General features: G+C 40.5%; 1 protein-coding gene across 1 annotated transcript; it reads left to right on the top strand.

Moving 5' to 3' along the window:
• Positions 1-6,308: 6,308 nt before the first annotated feature.
• LOC113143321 (gap junction delta-2 protein-like) lies at positions 6,309-20,180 on the top strand. The gene is made up of 2 exons (XM_026328876.1): positions 6,309-6,379; positions 19,316-20,180. The coding sequence occupies exons 1-2, from the start codon at positions 6,309-6,311 to the stop codon at positions 20,178-20,180; spliced, it is 936 nt and encodes a 311-aa protein (XP_026184661.1).
• Positions 20,181-20,470: the final 290 nt, after the last annotated feature.

Genomic DNA, 20,470 nt, shown 5'->3' on the forward strand with positions numbered 1-20,470 from the left:
GTCGTCACTTGTATTTATTGCACATGTTTTTATAAATTGGTAACTTTATCCAAGTTACTTTTTCAGGCAAATAGAGCAGGCAGCTACGCGTAGGGCCCGAGATGCGTGACGTATTTGTAGTAATCATCCAATGGCATGCTCGATATTTGTAATCGTCTTACTCTGAAGAGACTCATAACAGCTAGAGGAGGAAAGACACGAGTTTATATTATCACTACTTCGTACAATAATGATAATAATAATAATAATAATAGACTACAGTCAGGTTTAAACAGTGTAAGGAACTACATTTACTTATTGGCTCCTTTTAATTATTACAATGTATAACAAATGAAAAAGTAATGACATTTTGTCTAAAACAAAGCATCATATCTTAATTACAGGAGTTCTCATATACACCACTGCCTGAACACACAACAGAAGGATCAAACCATTTGGTATCACCCACTGTCCTTTGGTTGCCAGTGTAATGATATTCTGAGAGGAAGATGCTTGCTAAATCTCATTTCCACTAATTGCATCCACGTTTGCCTCACTTGCATCTTTTCCTTTAGTCTTAGTCCTGCCCACATAACATGCAAGGAAAAGATGCAAAGAATAGAAACAAGGACAGAAGAGCTGCAAAACAAGACATGAGACGTCCTTTCCTCTGATCCTTAATGTGCAGCGTTCTGTCTCCAAACACCTCCCTAGAGAGGTGTTCCGGGCATGTCCCACTGGGAGGAGGCCCTGGGGAAGACCCATGACATGCTGGAGGGATCACATCTCGGCTGGCCAGGGAACACCTTGGTGTCCCCCCGAGTAGAGAGAGGTCATTGCTTAGACTGCTGCCCCACGACCCGACCTCGGATAATTATGTTGTAGTTATTTTTCTGAAAGTGTAATAATATTGATATGACTTATGAAGGCCTACTTCAGTGAGTGAGCCTTTTATGTTGCAATTTCAGCTCCCTCCCTTTCTTATACAATGTCTTTAAAAAAAGCATATTCAGCTTTGACATTTAAAGCACTTCCCTTTTAAAGAACTTTTCAATCCCTGTTTCACAGAAATACTTGTATCCCTTTCATATAGGTTGCTTTCTGTTTTCTCATTTTTGTGTCTGGACAGGTACTGACTACAGTGCGTGAAGCAGGTGAAGTGGAATCGTTCTTCACTTCACTGAAGCTGGTATGGTGCTCACTGGGATATGTAGAAGTGACTGGTGTGTGACCTTAGAGCCCTTATCAGCTTGATGTTCCTTACCATCTTCTGTTTTTACCTCTAGCAGTAAAAACACTTGGCCTAAAATGGCAACATGGAGAGTCACATAACAACATACTATACATTAAACGTATATAGTCATACAATTAAATGTCATTTATGTAATATAGACACACCTTAATCACAGTTACATTGACATTACTTCTAAAGTATTTATTTGATTATATTTAATCAAATATATTATATGGGGGTAATGTTTCCTGTTGAGGTTTCCTAAGTCCAAGATGCTTAGAATGAAAATGCTGTTTTCACAAGCTCTGGGTATAGTGTAAGGTATACATCTAGTCTGATAGTTACTGGAAACAGAAGTCATTTGTGATGTTTGTTGGGAAACATGGGTACATGAGTAGTCAAGTGGCTTGTTTTTATGATGTTATAGTCATCATTTTGATGATTTAATAGGTAGTAGTTCCTGTCTGTGGTGTACCCATTGCTATACAACACTTAATTATTGAAAATGGAGAGACTGCGACACTTGGGTCTTAAATATTTTTAAAATATCTTTACTACCTTTCATCATCTTCTTTATGTCATGGCCCTCTTTGGAGACAAAAGTTTGAAAATTGTGATTTCAATGGCATTTTTTGCCTTGAAGGCAGCCATCATGGGCCACACTTCTTTATACACAAAGTTAATACTGGTGCATGTCAGGCATACTGATATATCGCCCTCTACTGGTAGAGGAAAAAATAAGAGGATAAAGAGGAGTTTCCAAGTATAAATGAATGACACCATTAGACAAGGGTTGAATAAGACATTTGTCACAAACTATGAGAACTGTGGAAAAATGCTGACCCCACACTGCACCTGACTGTTTTAGTAATCAGATTCACAGTTCATTCACTGTGATACATGTATCATGTTGATCTGTCTGTCTGTATACCTGTTTATCAATCTATTTAACTTTGATCCCATTAGAAGCTTATAATTAACACAGATTGTGCATATTTGCCTGATCCATGTCTATGCAGTAATGCTGTTAATGTGATGTAATTCTTATACAACAGCTATAACACTTGTATAATATTATACATTGTATAATATTAGACATAAGTGTTTAACATTTTTTTTGCCAACCTCTCCCTTTACAGTGTTACAGTAAGCCACTCTGCAGGTGTTAAAAGAACGGCCCTACTTTTTTAGGGCACTCTATTTTCAGACTGCTATAAGCACTTGTACGATTTTATATTCGCTATATTTATGTCAGGTTTTTCTGGCCTCTTTTCAACATTAAGCCAACTGGCATGAATTATCTTTGTGAACAAAATTAAATCACAGTTATGGGTGGCATTATGTGGGTGTGAAAGTGGAAGTCTAACTTGCTAGGTCTATTATGCAGACATGTTCTAAAATTGGTATCATATTTTACTGTTTACAGGATCCACTGTAGCTCTTATTTGGTTGGTTATCACCTCCAGCTCATTGGACAGCTGCTGTCCAGAAGGTTATTCTATAACTAGATACCAACAAATGGAAAATGTTTTTAAATTAAAACAGATGGATATTTTGTTATCGTCATCGCTTGATGTACTGTTTCATAAGGTACAAAATGTAAATAGAAAATATTAGTGCATCAGAAATAATTGCCTTTTTCTTAATATACTGTTCTGGACAAATAGGTTCAAGTCATTTGATTCTCACTTGGTTTCACCTTATAAACCTGCCTCAGTGTATAGTTGGAGCTGGAGAGGATTAATGAGCCATAAAATACTTGCAAGTTTTTGACACAAGAGAACAGTGGATTGTGTAGAAATGGCTTTTCTAATAAAATGAAAATCATAGGACTCTAAGGCACTGACAAAGCTGCGGTTTTCTTTTTCTCTCCACATTCATTTAAAATACCTCCATCATAATCATACTCACATTCATTAATATTTCCCCCTGATTTACATATTGCATGAAGTGTCCTTGTTGTGAGGATAATTTCACTTTTACATAACAATTGTGAACATTACATGGGCTTAAATATTGATTATTCTTGTAGACACGTACATTACATAGGGATTTATATTGGTAGTGTTTACACAGGCACTATTCATGAGCTCAAGTTGAAAAGAAGTGTTTATAATGCAGCATGACAGTTAATGTATTAGGAGTTTGTTTTCCCCACTGGTATGTGGTGTAAAAAAACAAAATTGGCTTTGCATAAGGACCAACACGCTTGCAACAATACAAATTAGATTTGTGTCATCAATAATGGAAAGTGTTTATGGTACTTGAATATGACTGTGGGAGTACAGTATGTGTGTTTATGCATGCTTGAGATGGCTGTTCTAGGTCACTGAAGACACACCTGCGCCTCTCTCTTACTCATGTGACATCCAACTCTGAATTCTCTTCCCGGAGTGTTGACCGGCTGATGCCAGTGCTTCAGCTGCTCTGTTCACAACCCAAGCCTTGCTAAACTAGAGCCATAACAGCTCACTGCCCGCCTTCCCTCTCTGCTGTCCTCAACAACACTCCTACGCCATATGCCCTTGGTGAGGCAAAGACCCCAAGTCTGTCCGCCAGAGATGCTGAACTAACAAAATTCTCTTTTGTGCATCATCTCCCCTAATCTTTTTCTTTCACACACACTCACACACAGACAGAAGGATTTTTACATACGTGCAACGGAAGGATTTTATATATGTGCATGCATGCACATATATGATGGGATTGATCATGAATGCACCATGGAGTTTGTTGTGTGAGGTCTGTGCATGTGAATTTGCTCAGCTCACTGCTCTTTGCTGGTGTTGTTTGAGGAATGCTGCATAGGATTTGAGAATATGGACTTAGTATGAAAATGTCCTTATTCTAGAACAAATACTAGAAAACCTAGTCAACTAGAAGAGCGTGCCATCGAAAATCAAAGAAGCATAAGTAATAGGAAGCACACTGCAAATGAATTGAACTTGTCACCTCAAGCCATGACTTCATTTTGGTTTGCTGGTCTTATGTCATGCCGCTGCATCATTTACATCTGCAACACCTGACTCATTCTTATAGATGGGAAACCCTTGCTATGAGTCACCTCTTGAAGAAAAACATGCTTTTTAAAAATGTATGTTCTCTTGGAGAAGAATTTATTTTGGATGTTTGTCTGCTGTGAGCATCTTAACTACATGCCAAACATCTGCTGATATTGAAGGGAACCCATTCCTTGTCCACACCATGTTAATATAGGCCTACAGTAAATCTAATGAATGCAGTTTTCAATGTCACAGCAAAGTACAATATGGCACTCATTTCTCCTGAGAGGGAGAGAGAACACAGAGGTTATAATGGAGAAGGGGGAAATGGACAGAAGGAGGGACAGAAAGAGAAGATGAGGAGGTGAAATATAAAAAGTGCATGAGGGTTGGGTCAGGGTAAAATAGGTGTGTTGTCATCACCAATACAGTAAGATGGAGAAAGGGAGGAGATAGATGGAGGATGGGGTGGAGCAGAGCCACAACCGTAGTCCTCCTCTTGGAAGCAGGGCTTGATGATGTGTAACAGAGAATAAGAAAAGAGAGGAAGGCAGCATTTGCAGAGTATGGGAAACACCGTCGAGCTTCCAGACTGGAACAAAGAATTGCAGTGAAGACAGGGCAGAAGGCACAGTTAGATCTCGAATCCCTCCTTTCTGTGCAACATCAGGCAGGAACAGAAGCAGCAGTACGGTGGGAGGCATTCTGTTCTTGCAAGCATAAGTGAAGCAGCGTAGCAATCCAAGCACATTTACCAGAAGAGGGAGGGAGGGAGCTCTGTGAAAGGAGGAGGGGGAGTTGTTGCATGCTCATAGAGTGTGACAGAGATAGAGCGATTCCATGAACAAGAAAGAGACAGAGAGGGAGAGCACAAAGCAGAGATGGGGACTGAACACTGAGGCAGAGGTAGTTGGCAGGACTGAGATCTGCACACAAATGTGAGCAAAGGAGGAAAAAGAGAAGGTTAAGGAAGAGCAGGAGGAGAGAAAGGGAAGCAAGATGATGGAGCCCAGAAACATGCTCCACAGGACAGCTCTTCATTCGCGCTCTCTGCGGCAGACATGACTCTGGGCATTGGACTGTGCTGATATTAGCCAGGGAGACAACACAGGACAGCAGGTCTGCAGCACGCTGCCTTGGTTCAGCCTCACTGGATGCAGCAAGCCAGCTGATTTATTACTGAGGGGCTGGGTGGCGGTGTGTTTGTGTGTACTGCTCTGAGTGTATGTCTCTGTGTGTGTGTGTGTGTGTGTGTGTGTGTGTGTGTGTGTGTGTGTATGCAGGTTTTTATGGGTCCTTGTAGCGTTTGGAGCAGTGGGAGCAACCATTCCTCCAGTCGTAAAATGACATTCAGCAGACAGGAGCTTTGTGTGCTGGTGTGGATCTGCACTCCTCGGTAGGAAGTGGGAGAGTGGGACTCAGAGCTGTCACCGAGCGCAAGCGCGTGTGTTTATGGTGCTGTTCGCTGAGGTGAGCCAAGGAGGATCAGCTGTATGCAGCGTGTGTGTTTAGGTTAGAATAGCAAGGGTGCAGCAAAGATAGAGCTCCTGCACAATGCAAGGACGAGCGGAGAGCAGCACTGATGGCAGGGAGTGCAGCTAAAGTACGAGGAGTGCCCTGGGGGTAGGGTGGAGGACGAAGGCAGGGGCATAAGAGGAAAAGGAGACAAGAGGAAGAGGACAAAGCGAGGCAAAAAGAGAGAGTAATCATGGCTGTCATACAGTGAGCTATAGCATATGCTGTAGCGCAGATCATAGTGGTGCGGCAGGAGGAGGACAAGCATCGCTGCACAGGGGAGGGGGATTGAGTGAGGGAGAGGGGAGGGGGAGGCAGTCAGCTCAGCACCTCTCCTCCACCAGGAAGAGAAGCACAGCGGGACAGGCCCAGGAAAAGACACTCACCCACACTCCCGAGTCAAAGACGCACTGACAGGCAGCTGGGTCAACCTATAAAGGTCAAAAAGGAGCTGGTGTGGGGCTGTGAGGGCAGGGTATACCCTCACTGCCCCAACAGCTCCACAAGGGTGAAGAAGAAGGAGACATCAGCTCCCCGAGTCCAGTTTCCTCTGACAGCTCTGCCACCTTTCCATCACCATGGGGGAATGGACGATTTTAGAGAGGCTGCTGGAGGCGGCTGTCCAGCAGCACTCAACAATGATTGGAAGGTAAGACCCTGAACAATTTTGTGTGTAAAGGTTTTATTTTCCACTTTTGTATCTGTGGTTTTGTTTACACTTTTGACCTGTGTGGTTCTAATCATATATTGTTATGTAGGTTTCAATTGATGGCATTCCTACAGAGATGCCCCCCTCCTCTCTGTTCTATAGTCCCCCACAGTCATCACTGCCACCCACATCCTTTCCTCCTCCCTGCCCTGCTCACCCTTATCCTCCACAACCATCATTAGTTAAGGGATAAACTAATTGCACATAATCAATAGCAGGCTTTACTGGGAATTATGGTTAATTCAGAGAGGTTCCTGTGTTTATTCAACTTAATAGCCTAGCTATTGATAGATAACGCTTGATGCTGTTGGCCACAGACCAATAGGACAGAAGGAGGAAAGGGGAGTGGGAGTGAGAGGAGAACAGAGGTGCGGAAGATAAAAGGATGGTGAGCAAGCAGGTGTGAAAGGTAGAATCAAAGGGGGGATAAATGGCTCTGAAATCTGTGTGAACTTAAGAGAAATAAGAAGAAAATGAAGTTCATTCAATTAGTTCATTTTATTTGCATCAGAGTGACTGTCTGATTAGTTCAGTTCTTATATTTTGTGCGAGAATGACTCTTGTTGGAGGGTTGAACAGGTGAGCTCTTAGTTTGATTAGCAGTGGAGACATGCCATGGAGACATGCTGTAAAATCTGTGTGAGAAATGTGCTCCACATCATCTCTGCGCGAGTAATTAAATGCAAAACTGAAATTTTCCACCCATTAAACACAATCCAAATGTCATGCTGTGATGCTCATTTGGAAAATTGAAGAGTAAATGTGTTTTTGCTGGTCAAACCTGACAGCATCGATTTGTGATGAAAAAATTACTTTAGAAAAAAAAAAAAAGACTTTAAATGCACTGCTGTGCTTATTAACCCAGACCACAGGTAGTCTGCAAAAAGGGCACAGCTACACCTTTTCTTTGCACCAGTGGGTTTTTGTGTGTGTCTTGCCCTGTGTCTATGTTAAATTGATGACAATTTCCTCAAGCCTTCGCTGAATACACTCTGCACTATGTGCACAGGGCCATTAAACTATCTCTTTCAAAATCAGCGACACTGTATTACATCCGAGCGACAGAGATGATGTGTGCCGCATTACACCAAAACTGTTGATCAGGGATCTGAAACCATGTGAGGTTTTCCTTCCAACCAAACCCTTCCCCAAGTAATTTAAGTGAGTTCTTCCTCTGTTTTTGAAAGCACAGTGAAATCATGTGGTTAAGTCCTCAGATGGAATGAAAACCCACATATAGTAGAGCATGTTGACTTGATTTAAAGATGCATTAAGCAATATTTCATATCACTTAATTGTATGACTCCTTTCTGCCTATGGGACTGTTTTATTGCCGATACCACTGAGAATAAATATCCCACCCGCGAAGCTCTATGCAGCTTTCTGCAATTTTTAGCTCATTGTTTTGGTTTCTGGAGCGACAAGACCAAAACAATTTTGGCTTGTTCTGTAAATGACCAAGAGCAGCTGCTCCCAACACAAAATCCAAAAAAAGCCAACTGTATGCTATCTGCCCAGTGAGTTAAAAAGAGCCAAAGTATCTGAATAAGAAAGTCGAACTTATCGAGAAGCCGATATTTTTCTCGTGAGATGGAAAACCAAACAAGGGCTAAACGCCAGTGAATATTGGAATTACATTCAACAGGTGGCCAGAAAAAGGAGACCAAAGGGATGTCCGTGTTGCTCTGTTTCTGCTGGATGTGTAAGTAGGCAACTGTTTGCTGACTGTTAGCCATAACAACTTCATAAGCTAGTTGCTAACTGTTGTGAACTTGTTCTGGAGTCTTTCTGCCCCCTAGTGGTCAAAAATTACTTAATGCAGCTTTAAAATCCAGTCCTGGCAGTTGAATCAGGAATACCCTGTGAGCACAGGGTACAAAGAAGGCTGAAAAATCAATCTGTGGATGATTCAACGACTGTAAGCCACCTATAGTTTTTTCAGAGGCACAGAAGCAACTCTCAATTTGTCTGCTACCTCTTTCAAAAGCCATAATAAATACTCTGATGACATAAAGGCTTTCTTTTTTATGCTGAATTTGAGCTATTTGTTGATCATGCACTTCACTGGTTGAACATTATAAAGGGTTCTCTGAATACCTGAAATATATTTAGGGAAATGAGCAGTGTTCTTCTTGATCTATTTAGAATAGTCATTTATGCACCAGTTTTTGTCCTTCATATGATAGTACACCAGATTAATTAGTCACCTTCCAAAATGAGAAAACAGTAGCTAGTGATAACCAGATCTCAGTAAAATTATTGATCATACAGGAAGTATGTAGTTTGTACGATGCTCATAGCTGTGGTTTCTATGCTGCATAGAGTGAAAATGTCTGTAAATGATCCCAATGTGTTTTGGCTTTACTCACACTGTGTTTGTCCTACAAGGCTCTAGTGGACCCTAGGGCATTAGCTGTAATATTAGCTGCTTTCCAGTGAACTTCCCTTCTTCTACACTGCTAATCTACAGCATGTGAGCCAAAAAAAAATTCTCTTTGGAAGCCCTTTGTACAGTAGTTTGTAAGAATTTTAGGTTGTAGGTCCCTGCCAAACCAATTTTGATTTGGTCCCTTTTAACTAGCTCGCTTGCAGGATAATTCTTATGCAGTTTTGTGGACACCTTGAGTCAGGGTGTAGCAGTTTATTATTAAGTGGTGGTTTGGATCTTGGCTTTTTACCTGCAGACAGGCATTCTTAGATATTAGATGTTAGACATTCTTAGACAAGCTTAGTAATAACACAAAACATCTTAAGATAAAGATGTGATTCATAATCCCAAGCATGTGTCTGCATGGTCAGGAAATCAGTGACATTTATTTAAATGATCAGAATGATGTTTTTGGATGTACCAGCAAGTTGGAGAATTGTTCACCACTGGCACAGTTTTGTGCTGTAAAGGTGCCTCGTAGATTGTTTATGAGCAACTCCACACTAACTCATGTATGGAGTCAAAATTGTTGCACTGACCTCTATGGGTTGAAAGGTTCAAGTCTTTTGCACACCTGACCACACCCAACAACGCAGTTGGGTGTGGTCAGGTGTGGTCTTTCGCACTTGTGAACATAACCAACTGTGATGTAGTGTTGCACTGTTGTGCGTTGTGAAGTCCTGCACTTCACAGGGTGTGGGTAGAGCATGCAGCAACTGCTAGATGGCATCACAAGTAGGATGTTCAGCCTGTGTGTGGTTTCTTTTTAAAGAGTTTGCATGTGTGCGCTTGCAGTTTAAAGGATGCAGTTCCAAAGTACAGAACAGTGATGTCTCCCCATGGCTGAAAAGTCTCCCCTGCATCAAAACTTTGGAACATGGTTGCATGTCAGTCATCTCCTGCAATGTGAGGATGTAGTTTCATCATGAGACATTGTCAGATAGCATTGTTGGATGTCTAGACTGTCTAATTCAGCTACAATTAAGCTGCTTCTTAATTGTAGGTTTTAAGCTAACCTATGCCCTGGCATAGGATAGATAATTAGCCTAGGAACACAGAACGGTGTTAGAAATAGAAACGGACGACCCTGTACAGTGGCATAGGTTAGCTTAATTATGGTCTTTGAAAGAGACAGACAAATTGAGAGTTGCTTCTGTGCCTCTGACTAACCACAGGTGGCTTGCATAATATGACTTATTCAAACATTAATGTTTTGTATTGTGATTTCCATAAGCCTGACTTCTAACTGGGTGATGTATGGTGTGTGCATGGATAACCAATGACTGTAAGATCATGATTACACGGTGAAAGAAATCATTGTCAAGGCTGCATTAAACTCATGTTATAGCCCAAACCGAATATACTGTATATTCACAGTTACAATTACTCTGGGGTTCTCAGCATTAGCGTCTCAACCTAGTGCTTTAATTAAAAAGAAAAAAAAAGAAGTTACTGCTAACAGGTGATGACCAAAACTATGGTTATATACTGTATTTGCATTAAGTACATATAGAGTACATGTAATATATATAAAACACAAAGATTTCTTGATCAAATTTTTGCAGTGAAACATATTTTTACCAAAGTCCTTATAAATATTCCAACAGATATTTTTCTGTGGAAACTTGCTACAGAGCCACTTCAGACTTCATACTTTCTACAGACCTCTACCTGATGTTTGTTTGTTTGTTAAATAAAATATATTTGTGTTGATAGCCTGATGATAACATATATGTACCGCTGTATTTATGAAAATGTGAGCAGGCAGCCTTGATAATGTTTGCAGTTCTGTTTTGTCCATAAAACAACATAAACATGTTGACAGGTTTGCAGCTAATAATAAACTGTCAGACAGCATTTTGCAGGTACAGGTTTGGTGCAGCATAAACCATGTACAAGTAGTTACTACAGTTAAAATGCTACATTAGTTCATTTACTTAATCTACTTCTCCTGTCATCCTCTTTATTCTTTCTTATCAGACAAGCCTTTGAAAACCTCCACATTATATTCTCATGCAAATCAGACACATTTATTCCAGGTGGACAAACAACTGCTTGTATATTTTGACAATCTGCCAAAAACAGAGATTTGACCACACAACACTGCAAACAACTAAATATGGCTTTTGTCTAGCATCTAGAGCCATCTGTATTTGTGAACGCCACATGAGACATTCACTGTTATTTTTATTCCATAAAGTTATATTTACATTTTCTGCTACCATTTTGTTACAAGACATTTAAACATAATTCTGTGACGCATATGAGTATCATACACACAAGTGATAAATTCAAACCTGACATACTACTTATATCCATTTTCACATGCCATGGTCAGATGTTTTTAGATCACAGGTGCCCGTGTTTGTGTGTTTTTGCAAATAAAACAAAGTTCTGCCATTAGAGGACAAAGCCTTTGGGATAGAGTTATACACATTGCAGGTGTGAAGAAGGACAGAAAGGAAGTATCTTGATGCATCTTCCCCTACCCTGCAATGCTGTAGTGATGTCAGTGCCAAAAACAAATACAGCAAAAAAAAAAAAAAGAGTCAGAGATAATGGAAGAGTAGAGTGATCTAAGGAAGATAAAATAATAAAGGTTGACGGATGGAAGGCTAGAGGGGAGAGGATATGAGAGCCACAGAGGCAGAACAGAAATGGGATGGTGGGGGTGGGGTGCTGGGCACCAGAGGAAGGACAAGAAGTTTTCTCTCTGCAGAGGTTAAGTGCTGAGAATCTGTGTCAGAGCTCCTTCCTCTGGAGCTGCTGCCTGACTCTGAAGAAACACACAGTCTCTATATGTAGACACTGCATTGATGCATTGATGAGATTTTCTAAAAAAAAAAAAAAAAAAGATTTTAGCATTCTTCTGTATGCAGTATTTCCACTGTAGCTCAACGTGAGGATGATGCTGTTCTGAGAGAAATTACATGCAATAGTCAATGAAAACACAGCAATGCAGCTAAATATCTATATCCATTTACATTTTATTTGATTTTCCCTGTTACAGAACTAAACTATCAATTATTTAACATCTATTACTCCACCTTTTTATAGCATTATAAATACTTCATCAAATTTTAATAAGTGTTATATGGTCCTTGTTTCATGTTGCAACAGATGTCAAGTCATTCATTAAAAATGGATACAGATTTGACCAGCCTTTTAGTGTAATGGACAAAACGGTGTACATAATAGCATGTTGCTCTGTTTATATAATAATAAAAAAAACATTACGTGAATGGATAGTCTTGAAATATTTGATGAAACCCATTAAATCCCCACCCCTGTTTGTTACCTCACTCCTGCAAGCATATCCTCTCTCCAGTTTTTCTAAATAGGTCAGGAAATCCACAAGAAGGAGGTACCCTACTTCTCCCAAAATAATTTGAAACGCACAAATGCTCTGCTTTAATTGAGGCCATTATCCAGTCTAAACCACTCTATATTTCATTGGTCATTAATAGTCATGTTCCTAGATAAAATCTATAATGTCTGGGAAGATTGTATTACAAAGCAAAGCAATTGGAGGCAATCTCTTAGCATATGACAGGGTTAGTATTAGTAATCCATCATCTTGTGGTGAGGAGCGGGACTGTTTTTCATATTAAACCATTTTTTTCTGCACACCTCATGTTGTCGCTGGTTTATTAGTGCGGCAGGCCCTGATGTTGAATGCTATTGATTATACTGTTCAGCTGGGGATTTTGCCAGTAAAGCTGAGCTCAGCTTTCATTCAGTGTGGGCTATTATTCATTTCAACAGCACATCAATGTGTGTATGAGCTTTACCGGGTGTGTAATGTTTTCCTATACATAGCCTAAAGGATCTTTATTCCTGTGATTTTCCTCTTGCAGTGAAATCCCTTACTTAGGTTAGGATGGGTTTTCGTTTCAGGATGTGAGCCTGTTTTAGACCCCCACAAATATGCATAATTGAGGTCCTAGGTTTTGGCTATAATTTCAAATTACAATTTCTAATGATAGTGAATAATTACAGTGGAGTAAATTATTACACATAGGAAGCGTAGTGGTTAGCATGCTTTTAATAAGTAGATTGTTGATTAAATTTTACACTGCAGCAAAGTTACAGGAAGAGAAAAAAAACATGCTGGGTGGCAAATCAAATTATATGTTAAGAAATGATGAAATTAAAAGCATCACAGTCTGGTGCAACACAGAAATGAGCAGCTGGAAAGAAGGTTGTAGTGGGGATTATCAGCAGCAACCAGGCTGCATCATATTGGCAGAAATGTTTTATTTTCTGCCAGAAAGTTAGTTAGAATCCACAAGGGAAGCAAGTGTCATTAGAGTTAATGACCTTTTTTTTTCACTTTTAAATACTTATAACTTGACTGTTTGTCATGCGACCTACCATGTTATTACAGCAAGGACACGGATGTGTGTTTTACATCTGATGACAAGTAGAATACGGGCTATATAGTAAAAATCATTTTAAAATCAAAATAAAAATCCTTATCAAAAAACTATATTGTGATGTGAATTTGATCATTCAAATCCACGCGGAATTATTATACTTTAGTAGTGTTGACATTAGATGATAATAATTTGTACTTTTCATCTGAAGTATTACAGTAAATATGTAATGTATTCATTTTAATCAACAGATTTATATTAAAAAGTTTTCATTTAAACAAATGTCTGAAATCAGCTACACTTTTGAATTTTACAAAAACCATAACATAATATCTTGACATTGCATTGGGAAGTTAATTTTGTGAAAAGCTTCATTCGCAACAAAAATGATTATGAACATTGTTTGTGTCAGGTTAGATTTATTTCTACATCCTTGTAAACGTCCATCTTTGACTCTGCTCTACACAAGCTGGCCAAGTGGGGCTATGCCCAGTGAGCCGAGTCACTGACCATTATGACTGAGGAGTCATGTCAGGCCCATGTGCTCCTGGTTAACTTTGCCAGTTTGAGTAAGAAAAAACTCAGAGCTGAGATCCTTGTTTCTTTTATTAACAACCAACTTGTAAAAGCCTCCCCTACATGACTTGTGTATGTAAATAATTAATGACAACAGCTCAAGCAGATCTAACATCTATGCCATGTAATCCAAGTTAACCACAACTGAAAGGGAAAATGCTTGAAAATGAGCTACAGGATCAATAGAAAATAACAAAAATGAAGAAAACATATAATGTACTTTAGGCAGTCACATTATATAATGTGGTGTATGCCTCTCTTAAGGTTTGCGGTGCATCTGCTAAGAACATTTTTATATACTTAAATAAAATCCCCTACCTTTCCATTTTTACAGCTCAACTACAGAAAAAATATAAATCCTTTCTGAAAGGGAAATGCCAGTCACCCAGAATCCAAGTCCTTATGAGTCTCACAATTAACTATTGCACTGTGTATAGTGAGATACTCATTGCACTGCTGATGCATGTCCTCAGTAACCCTGAATGCAGTGCAGCCAAAATGAATTTATCCTGCAGCCACACGTAAAACAAAGGTGCCTGCAACATGTTTTTTTTTAGAGCTAAAGCATCCTGCAGAATAAAACTGTTTCTAATTTGAATTCAGTGTTCCTTTATGTTCTGCTCACAGAGCAATACATTCATGTACAAGTGAGAGTCCCCTTCCTTTTCATCAGAACATTGATGAGTGGGCCAAGCTCAGTCTAATCTGTGGCTCACTACAATAGAGTAATTTTACCTTTAGCTTTAACATCCATATAATTACATGGCATTATCACACTGTGTGTGAAACTTTCTGAAGATAAATGTTGTCTAATAACTTGTTTCTCTGGCTTTTATTGTTATATTTTCTAGGAAAGTTGTGTTAATCCTGCAGTCATTGCTCTAAATATTGAACATGATTCAGAGAATGTTTGGAAATGACATATTGATGTAATCAGCAAAAAATGCTGGTTAGGAAGCAAAGGTGAAATGCTGATATCACTCATTTAAGGGTTTTCAACTTTCAAGCCATTTTAAATAGAAACAAATCTGCATAATGTTTGCCTCCTTAGCTAGAACTGAGATGAAAGGGTAGTTTTAGATGGACTGAAGACAAACAGGATGGATGAAGACTGCATCTGGTATCATCAGCATTATTGTGCATGGTTAAACCAAGCAATAGAAAAGTGTCGTGAAATTTCTTCAAGCACGACATTATTCAGCTTTGGGCAATTGTTGTATAAGCCTTTTGTTTTAACCAAGGAGTTTTACTTATCCAAGAAAGGCTTTTGTGTGTCAGGCTGTATGCAGGAGAATAGGCTACTGACATTTTATTGTTAATGTATTCATCATGACTTGTATCTTGTTTATATAGACTAGCTAAAATCAAGGCAGCTAAACCTGCAGAGTCTCCCCCAGTTAACTTTCTCTGTCCTTCTTGCCTAAAACACACTGGGATGCCATTTTCTTTGGACTTGCAGGATGAGCAAGTGTGATAATTACATTCTGCATGTGTTGACTCTCTGTCATGACACAAAGTAAATTTGCAGACACAGAGGCCTTTGTGATTTTAAATCAGAGGTTTATTTTTAACCCACCAATCTATTTTACTCTCAGTAAAACAGCTCTGTTACATATTTTAAGAGGAATCCTAAAGTAAGTGAACCTCCAGTTGAAGTTCAGCTTATATTATATACTATACATTCATCACACTGACTCTTAGTAGCACCTCAGGCAGTCCTGCACATCTGCCTGATATGCGAACAAGACTTAAAACTATTGAAACACTCGAGGAGCAGTAGATCAGGGGCGGGAGGAAAAAATGTCTGCACTCTCATAATTAAGCTGCCTAATTTCAGTCCCCGCTAAGGTCTTTATTCATTATGTGCTGTCACCAGTGATCAGTCGAGCTTATTATTGAGAGTGTATGGGCGGGAAGAATATTTTTACTCTCTACAGATAATATTGCAGTAGTCATTCAGAGCACTGTCTGTGCACCTGTGTGGATTTACATCTTCATATGTTTGTTACGCTTCACTCAGATACAGTAGAGAGTGACTTACGTTCCCAAATTGTGTGTGTGCCTGTGAGAGTGAACTCTGTGTGTGTGTGTGTGTGTGCCTTTCCCAGTGCATCTGCTGCTGTGCTCGGGGTCATTGTCGTCCCTGGAGGCTGGCGACAGCAGCTGCTGTATGAATGAGCGTATGTTTGTGCGAGTGGGTGCGTGAAAGCCTCTGGGAAAGACAGAGCCAACATGTCCAGCCGACACACCAGCTGAAGTGCAGCTACTATTCCACTATACACACAATGTTACAGGTCAGTCAGCTTCCCATGTACCAGCTTCAACAGTTACACTGCAGTGAAGTACCAAAGCCTCATCTTTACTTCCTCCTTTCATTGGCCCTCTTGACATTAAATTATCTTGTGCATGGGTTATTGTTGAAAACACCAGATGCCGGTGATATAGGACAAAATGAAAATTAGGAAAGAAGTTTCAATTGTGAGCCTAATCCACAGACACAGACAGATAATTTTTTCTTTCAGGTTTGATTGAAACTCTGGTATCATGTCTGAGATTTGAAAAGTCTCCAAAACTGAAAGGAAGTCCTCCACCAGGCTGATGTGGGAGATAATTTCCTTGAGGAAGCTCTTCAGTGCCTATATCATCTTTATTCTTTTTGAACAAGCTCAGCAAGTGGCTTTAGTTTAATATTCAGCCGTTCAAGGTTTGAGATACAGAAAATTCTAAAATCTTTTTCATCATTTATGGAGGTTTTTGAATATTCTGCAGCTTCAGCCTCGGGGCTGTCCTGCCTCTATTTGCTCTAACGAACAGTATTGGCTCGTTACTCTGCAGGACTTAAAACACTGATGTTTGCAGATAACCTTCGTCCAATGCTTTCTGCTAATGCAGCAATCTGCTCGGTGCTGATTATCCTGTTATCCAGCAGTAGAGTACACACATACACTTTGGACACACAAATACACACACACATACCTGAAATCACAAACAAACCGACATTTAATATCTTGCAATCGTCACGTGACATAAAAATGCCAGGCTTAGTCTTACATATAAATATATGACTGATAGACAGTGTCCACTAATGAGAAAGTCAGTCCTGAACAGAGCATGAAGAAGAACCTGTTTCCAGTCTATTGCACACTGGCTATATAGTGGTGTTTTATACATTTCCATTCTGCAGAGATATGAACTAATCAGAAAGTACAACCATCTGTTAGGTCTGGGTTATACAAATATTTAAGTGAATTTTAACTTTAAACACATATTTACTATAAGAGCCGTTCCCAGTCTATAAGCCTGTGTCCCTATAGTGATTAGATAGCAGGCAGACATAGTGACATTTAGGTAATGCTATTACGATGTAGTCATTATCACTGGCCATGAGAAGGGCCAGACCTTGAATAGAAACAGAAAGCAAATGCAGACATGCAATAAGATCCTCACCCGATGAACTGATGTACCTCAGCAGCCAACTGCACAGACTCTTACACTGACACATGAGATAGCTTAGTTTTTTCTATATTATCTAAACATACATTTGTGCATAAATGAGCAATGTATCAAATGACTCCTTGTGGTGCAGAGAATCATCAATTACAACCCTTAGGTCAAATCTACAGCTGTTAAGTGACCAGTGGGAGGTGTGGCGAGCTATATCCAGGTCACAGCAAAAGATCAGAGACTGACTGGAACGTCTTTGTGTAATGACATACACAATGTGCACAGCTTTTGAAGGCCCAAAGGTGCAGAGAAGCTTTATTGTATTTTCAAACACAGTGAAATTCAGTGTGGCGTGCCTGCTCACAGCTGCTGTGAGCACAGGCGGTTGGCCATGTTTGCCATTTTGCACAAGTCATACAGATGGCTGACTCTCCCTGTTTATCTTTGTGTTCTTGAGTCTGTCTTTCTCATACGAAAAAAGAAAACATACACTGGCATTCGCTCGCAGGTGGACCAGAACCATCCCTGCAGTGGTGCGCTGCTCTATTTTAAGCAAGTTTTCCCTAACACGTTTTTCTGCTACACCTCTTACCTTCACCTGTCTTCCACTGAGCTTTCATGAGCTGTCTCCTTGATTGCCTCAAACAGAGACATTTATTTTTACTCTCCCTAAGGAAGCAAATTTAACTTTTCAGATGTTTCTCACAATTTCACTAAATTCTTCCTTCATAAGTCTGTGTCGACACCTATCTTCGCTCCCTGTTTCACAGTTGCCACCTTTCACTAATTTGCTGGTTGCTGTGGTAACGCTCCATGAAAGGCGGATGTGGGTATTTTGAGTCCTCATTAAAAGATAGACTATGAAGTCTCTCTTGACAAGTGGAACAAACAAAGGAACAAAGACCAACTTTTTATGTGCATTTTTCTTAATACACAGGAATGACATTACCTGACAATCACCTGAATCAAAAGCTATTGTCAGTATTTGCCATTTACCCAAGTTGCTCTAACTCACCTGGGACTAGTTCCCATCTATCTGTCTATACACTTGCCTTGGGTGGCCCTTTTGTTATTGGAGAAATGTGTGTACTAAGTAACTGTCTCCTACACACAGAGAGCATGCACATCCACCGCATTGTGACATAAATACCAGAGACCCCTATTCCTTGCTCATTAGAAAGAGCTGACACTGCAGCCCTTAAATCCCAGTCCTCCTCCACAGTGCCCATGCTCGATCAACACCAGGAGATAAAAGTACAGCACACCAGTCTCTTAGAGGTCTTGAAAAGCTGTTGCACTGCTCCCTAGACCCAGGTTTTAGAAGAAGCCATCCAGTTCAGCACTAAGTTGCTAGTTATTGGCACTCATAGTGCGAGCCTCAGAGCAAGAACTGCTACTATTTTGACAGATCTGAAGCAACTGATTTTGGTATCTGATCACCCCAAAAAGCTTTGCAACTGTGACATTCACTAACACATAGTAAGGTGCCACTAAAAAGGTCACTTGTGCAGTAGCTTAAAATGTATTAAATAGTTTTGCAACAATGCAGGTGATAATAAAGAAATTCTGAAATAAAGAAAAATAAACGGCAGAAATAAATTTCAGAAAAATAAGAAAACATAAAACAGCAGTTTGATATTCTTAAATCACTAGATACTGTAGCAATCCCTGTTTAAGCATGCATATGTGGTCATATGCTGAATGTGACTTTCCATTTCAGCTCAGCACTGAAGATGGGTGTGAAATCACCTTCATCTCCTGTTGTAGTCTCTTATGATAAGTGAGATCATGTGTGCATGCTTTCTGAAGCACAACACAACCATCCTTCAGTGTTTGTCACAGCAGCTGAGTGAGAACATGCAAATACATTCACGTTCACTCAAACATACTCAAATGACATGCACTCACCACTTAGAATTGCAAACATTGTCAAAATCATACTCAGGTTCTTCCTGGACCTCTGTTCATTTGCTCCGCATTAACTGACACTGTCTTTCTCCCTTTCACCCCCTCCCTTTCCTGCCCTTTCTTTCTCCTGCTGTCTCTCTGCAGGATCCTGCTGACTGTGGTGGTGATTTTCCGTATCCTGATAGTAGGCATAGTGGGTGAAAAGGTGTATGAGGATGAGCAAATCATGTTCATCTGTAACACAATGCAGCCTGGCTGCAACCAGGCTTGTTATGACAAGGCCTTCCCCATCTCGCACATCCGCTACTGGGTCTTTCAGATCATCTTGGTTTGCACTCCTAGTCTGTGTTTCATCACATATTCTGTTCACCAGTCTGCTAAAGCACGTGACCGAAGCTACTCTCTCCTGCATCCTCACATGGATCACCACGGTCACGGTCACCACGGCCGGCATCATGACCATCACAGTCGCAAGCTTCACGCTCGCAACATCAACGGCATCCTGGTGCACCCTGACAGCAGTAAAGAGGATCATGACTGCCTGGAGGTCAAAGAGATCCCTAATGGACCCCGGGGCCTCCCTCAAACACACAAGAGTGCTAAAGTGCGACGGCAAGAGGGCATCTCTCGTTTCTACGTCATTCAGGTGGTGTTCCGCAACGCACTGGAGATCGGGTTCTTGGCAGGCCAGTACTTCCTGTATGGCTTCAATGTGCCAGGGATGTTTGAGTGTGATCGCTACCCATGTGTGAAGGAGGTGGAATGTTATGTGTCTCGTCCCACAGAAAAGACAGTGTTTCTGGTGTTCATGTTTGCGGTAAGCGGTATATGTGTGCTGCTTAACCTGGCTGAGCTCAACCACCTTGGCTGGAGGAAGATAAAGACGGCCATCCGAGGGGTGCAGGCCCGAAGGAAGTCCATCTGTGAAGTACGCAAGAAGGATGTTTCACACCTGTCCCAGGCCCCCAACCTGGGCAGGACCCAGTCTAGCGAGTCAGCCTATGTCTGACAGAGGCTTCTCTGCCTGGGGCTGTAGGACCGAACTTTTCCCTGGCCCAGAACCCCATATCATTAGGGCACAAAACTCACCACTGCATTGTTTTTCAGGAGCACAGACAGACTCAGTGTAGTCACGATGAAGCATCAATTCACAAAGTAGAGACTTTGACACTTCAAGAGAGAATAATGACCTTCCTAAAAAAGCAGCTGTGTTGCTGTAACAAAGCTTACACCTAAAGCTTACACGATGGAGATTTCTGCTCTGCCTAGGTGACACTAGGTGCCTTCATAGAACCCAAC

The sequence above is a fragment of the Mastacembelus armatus genome, chromosome 14 (genome assembly GCF_900324485.2).
Source record: "Mastacembelus armatus chromosome 14, fMasArm1.2, whole genome shotgun sequence".
Lineage (NCBI taxonomy): Eukaryota > Metazoa > Chordata > Actinopteri > Synbranchiformes > Mastacembelidae > Mastacembelus > Mastacembelus armatus.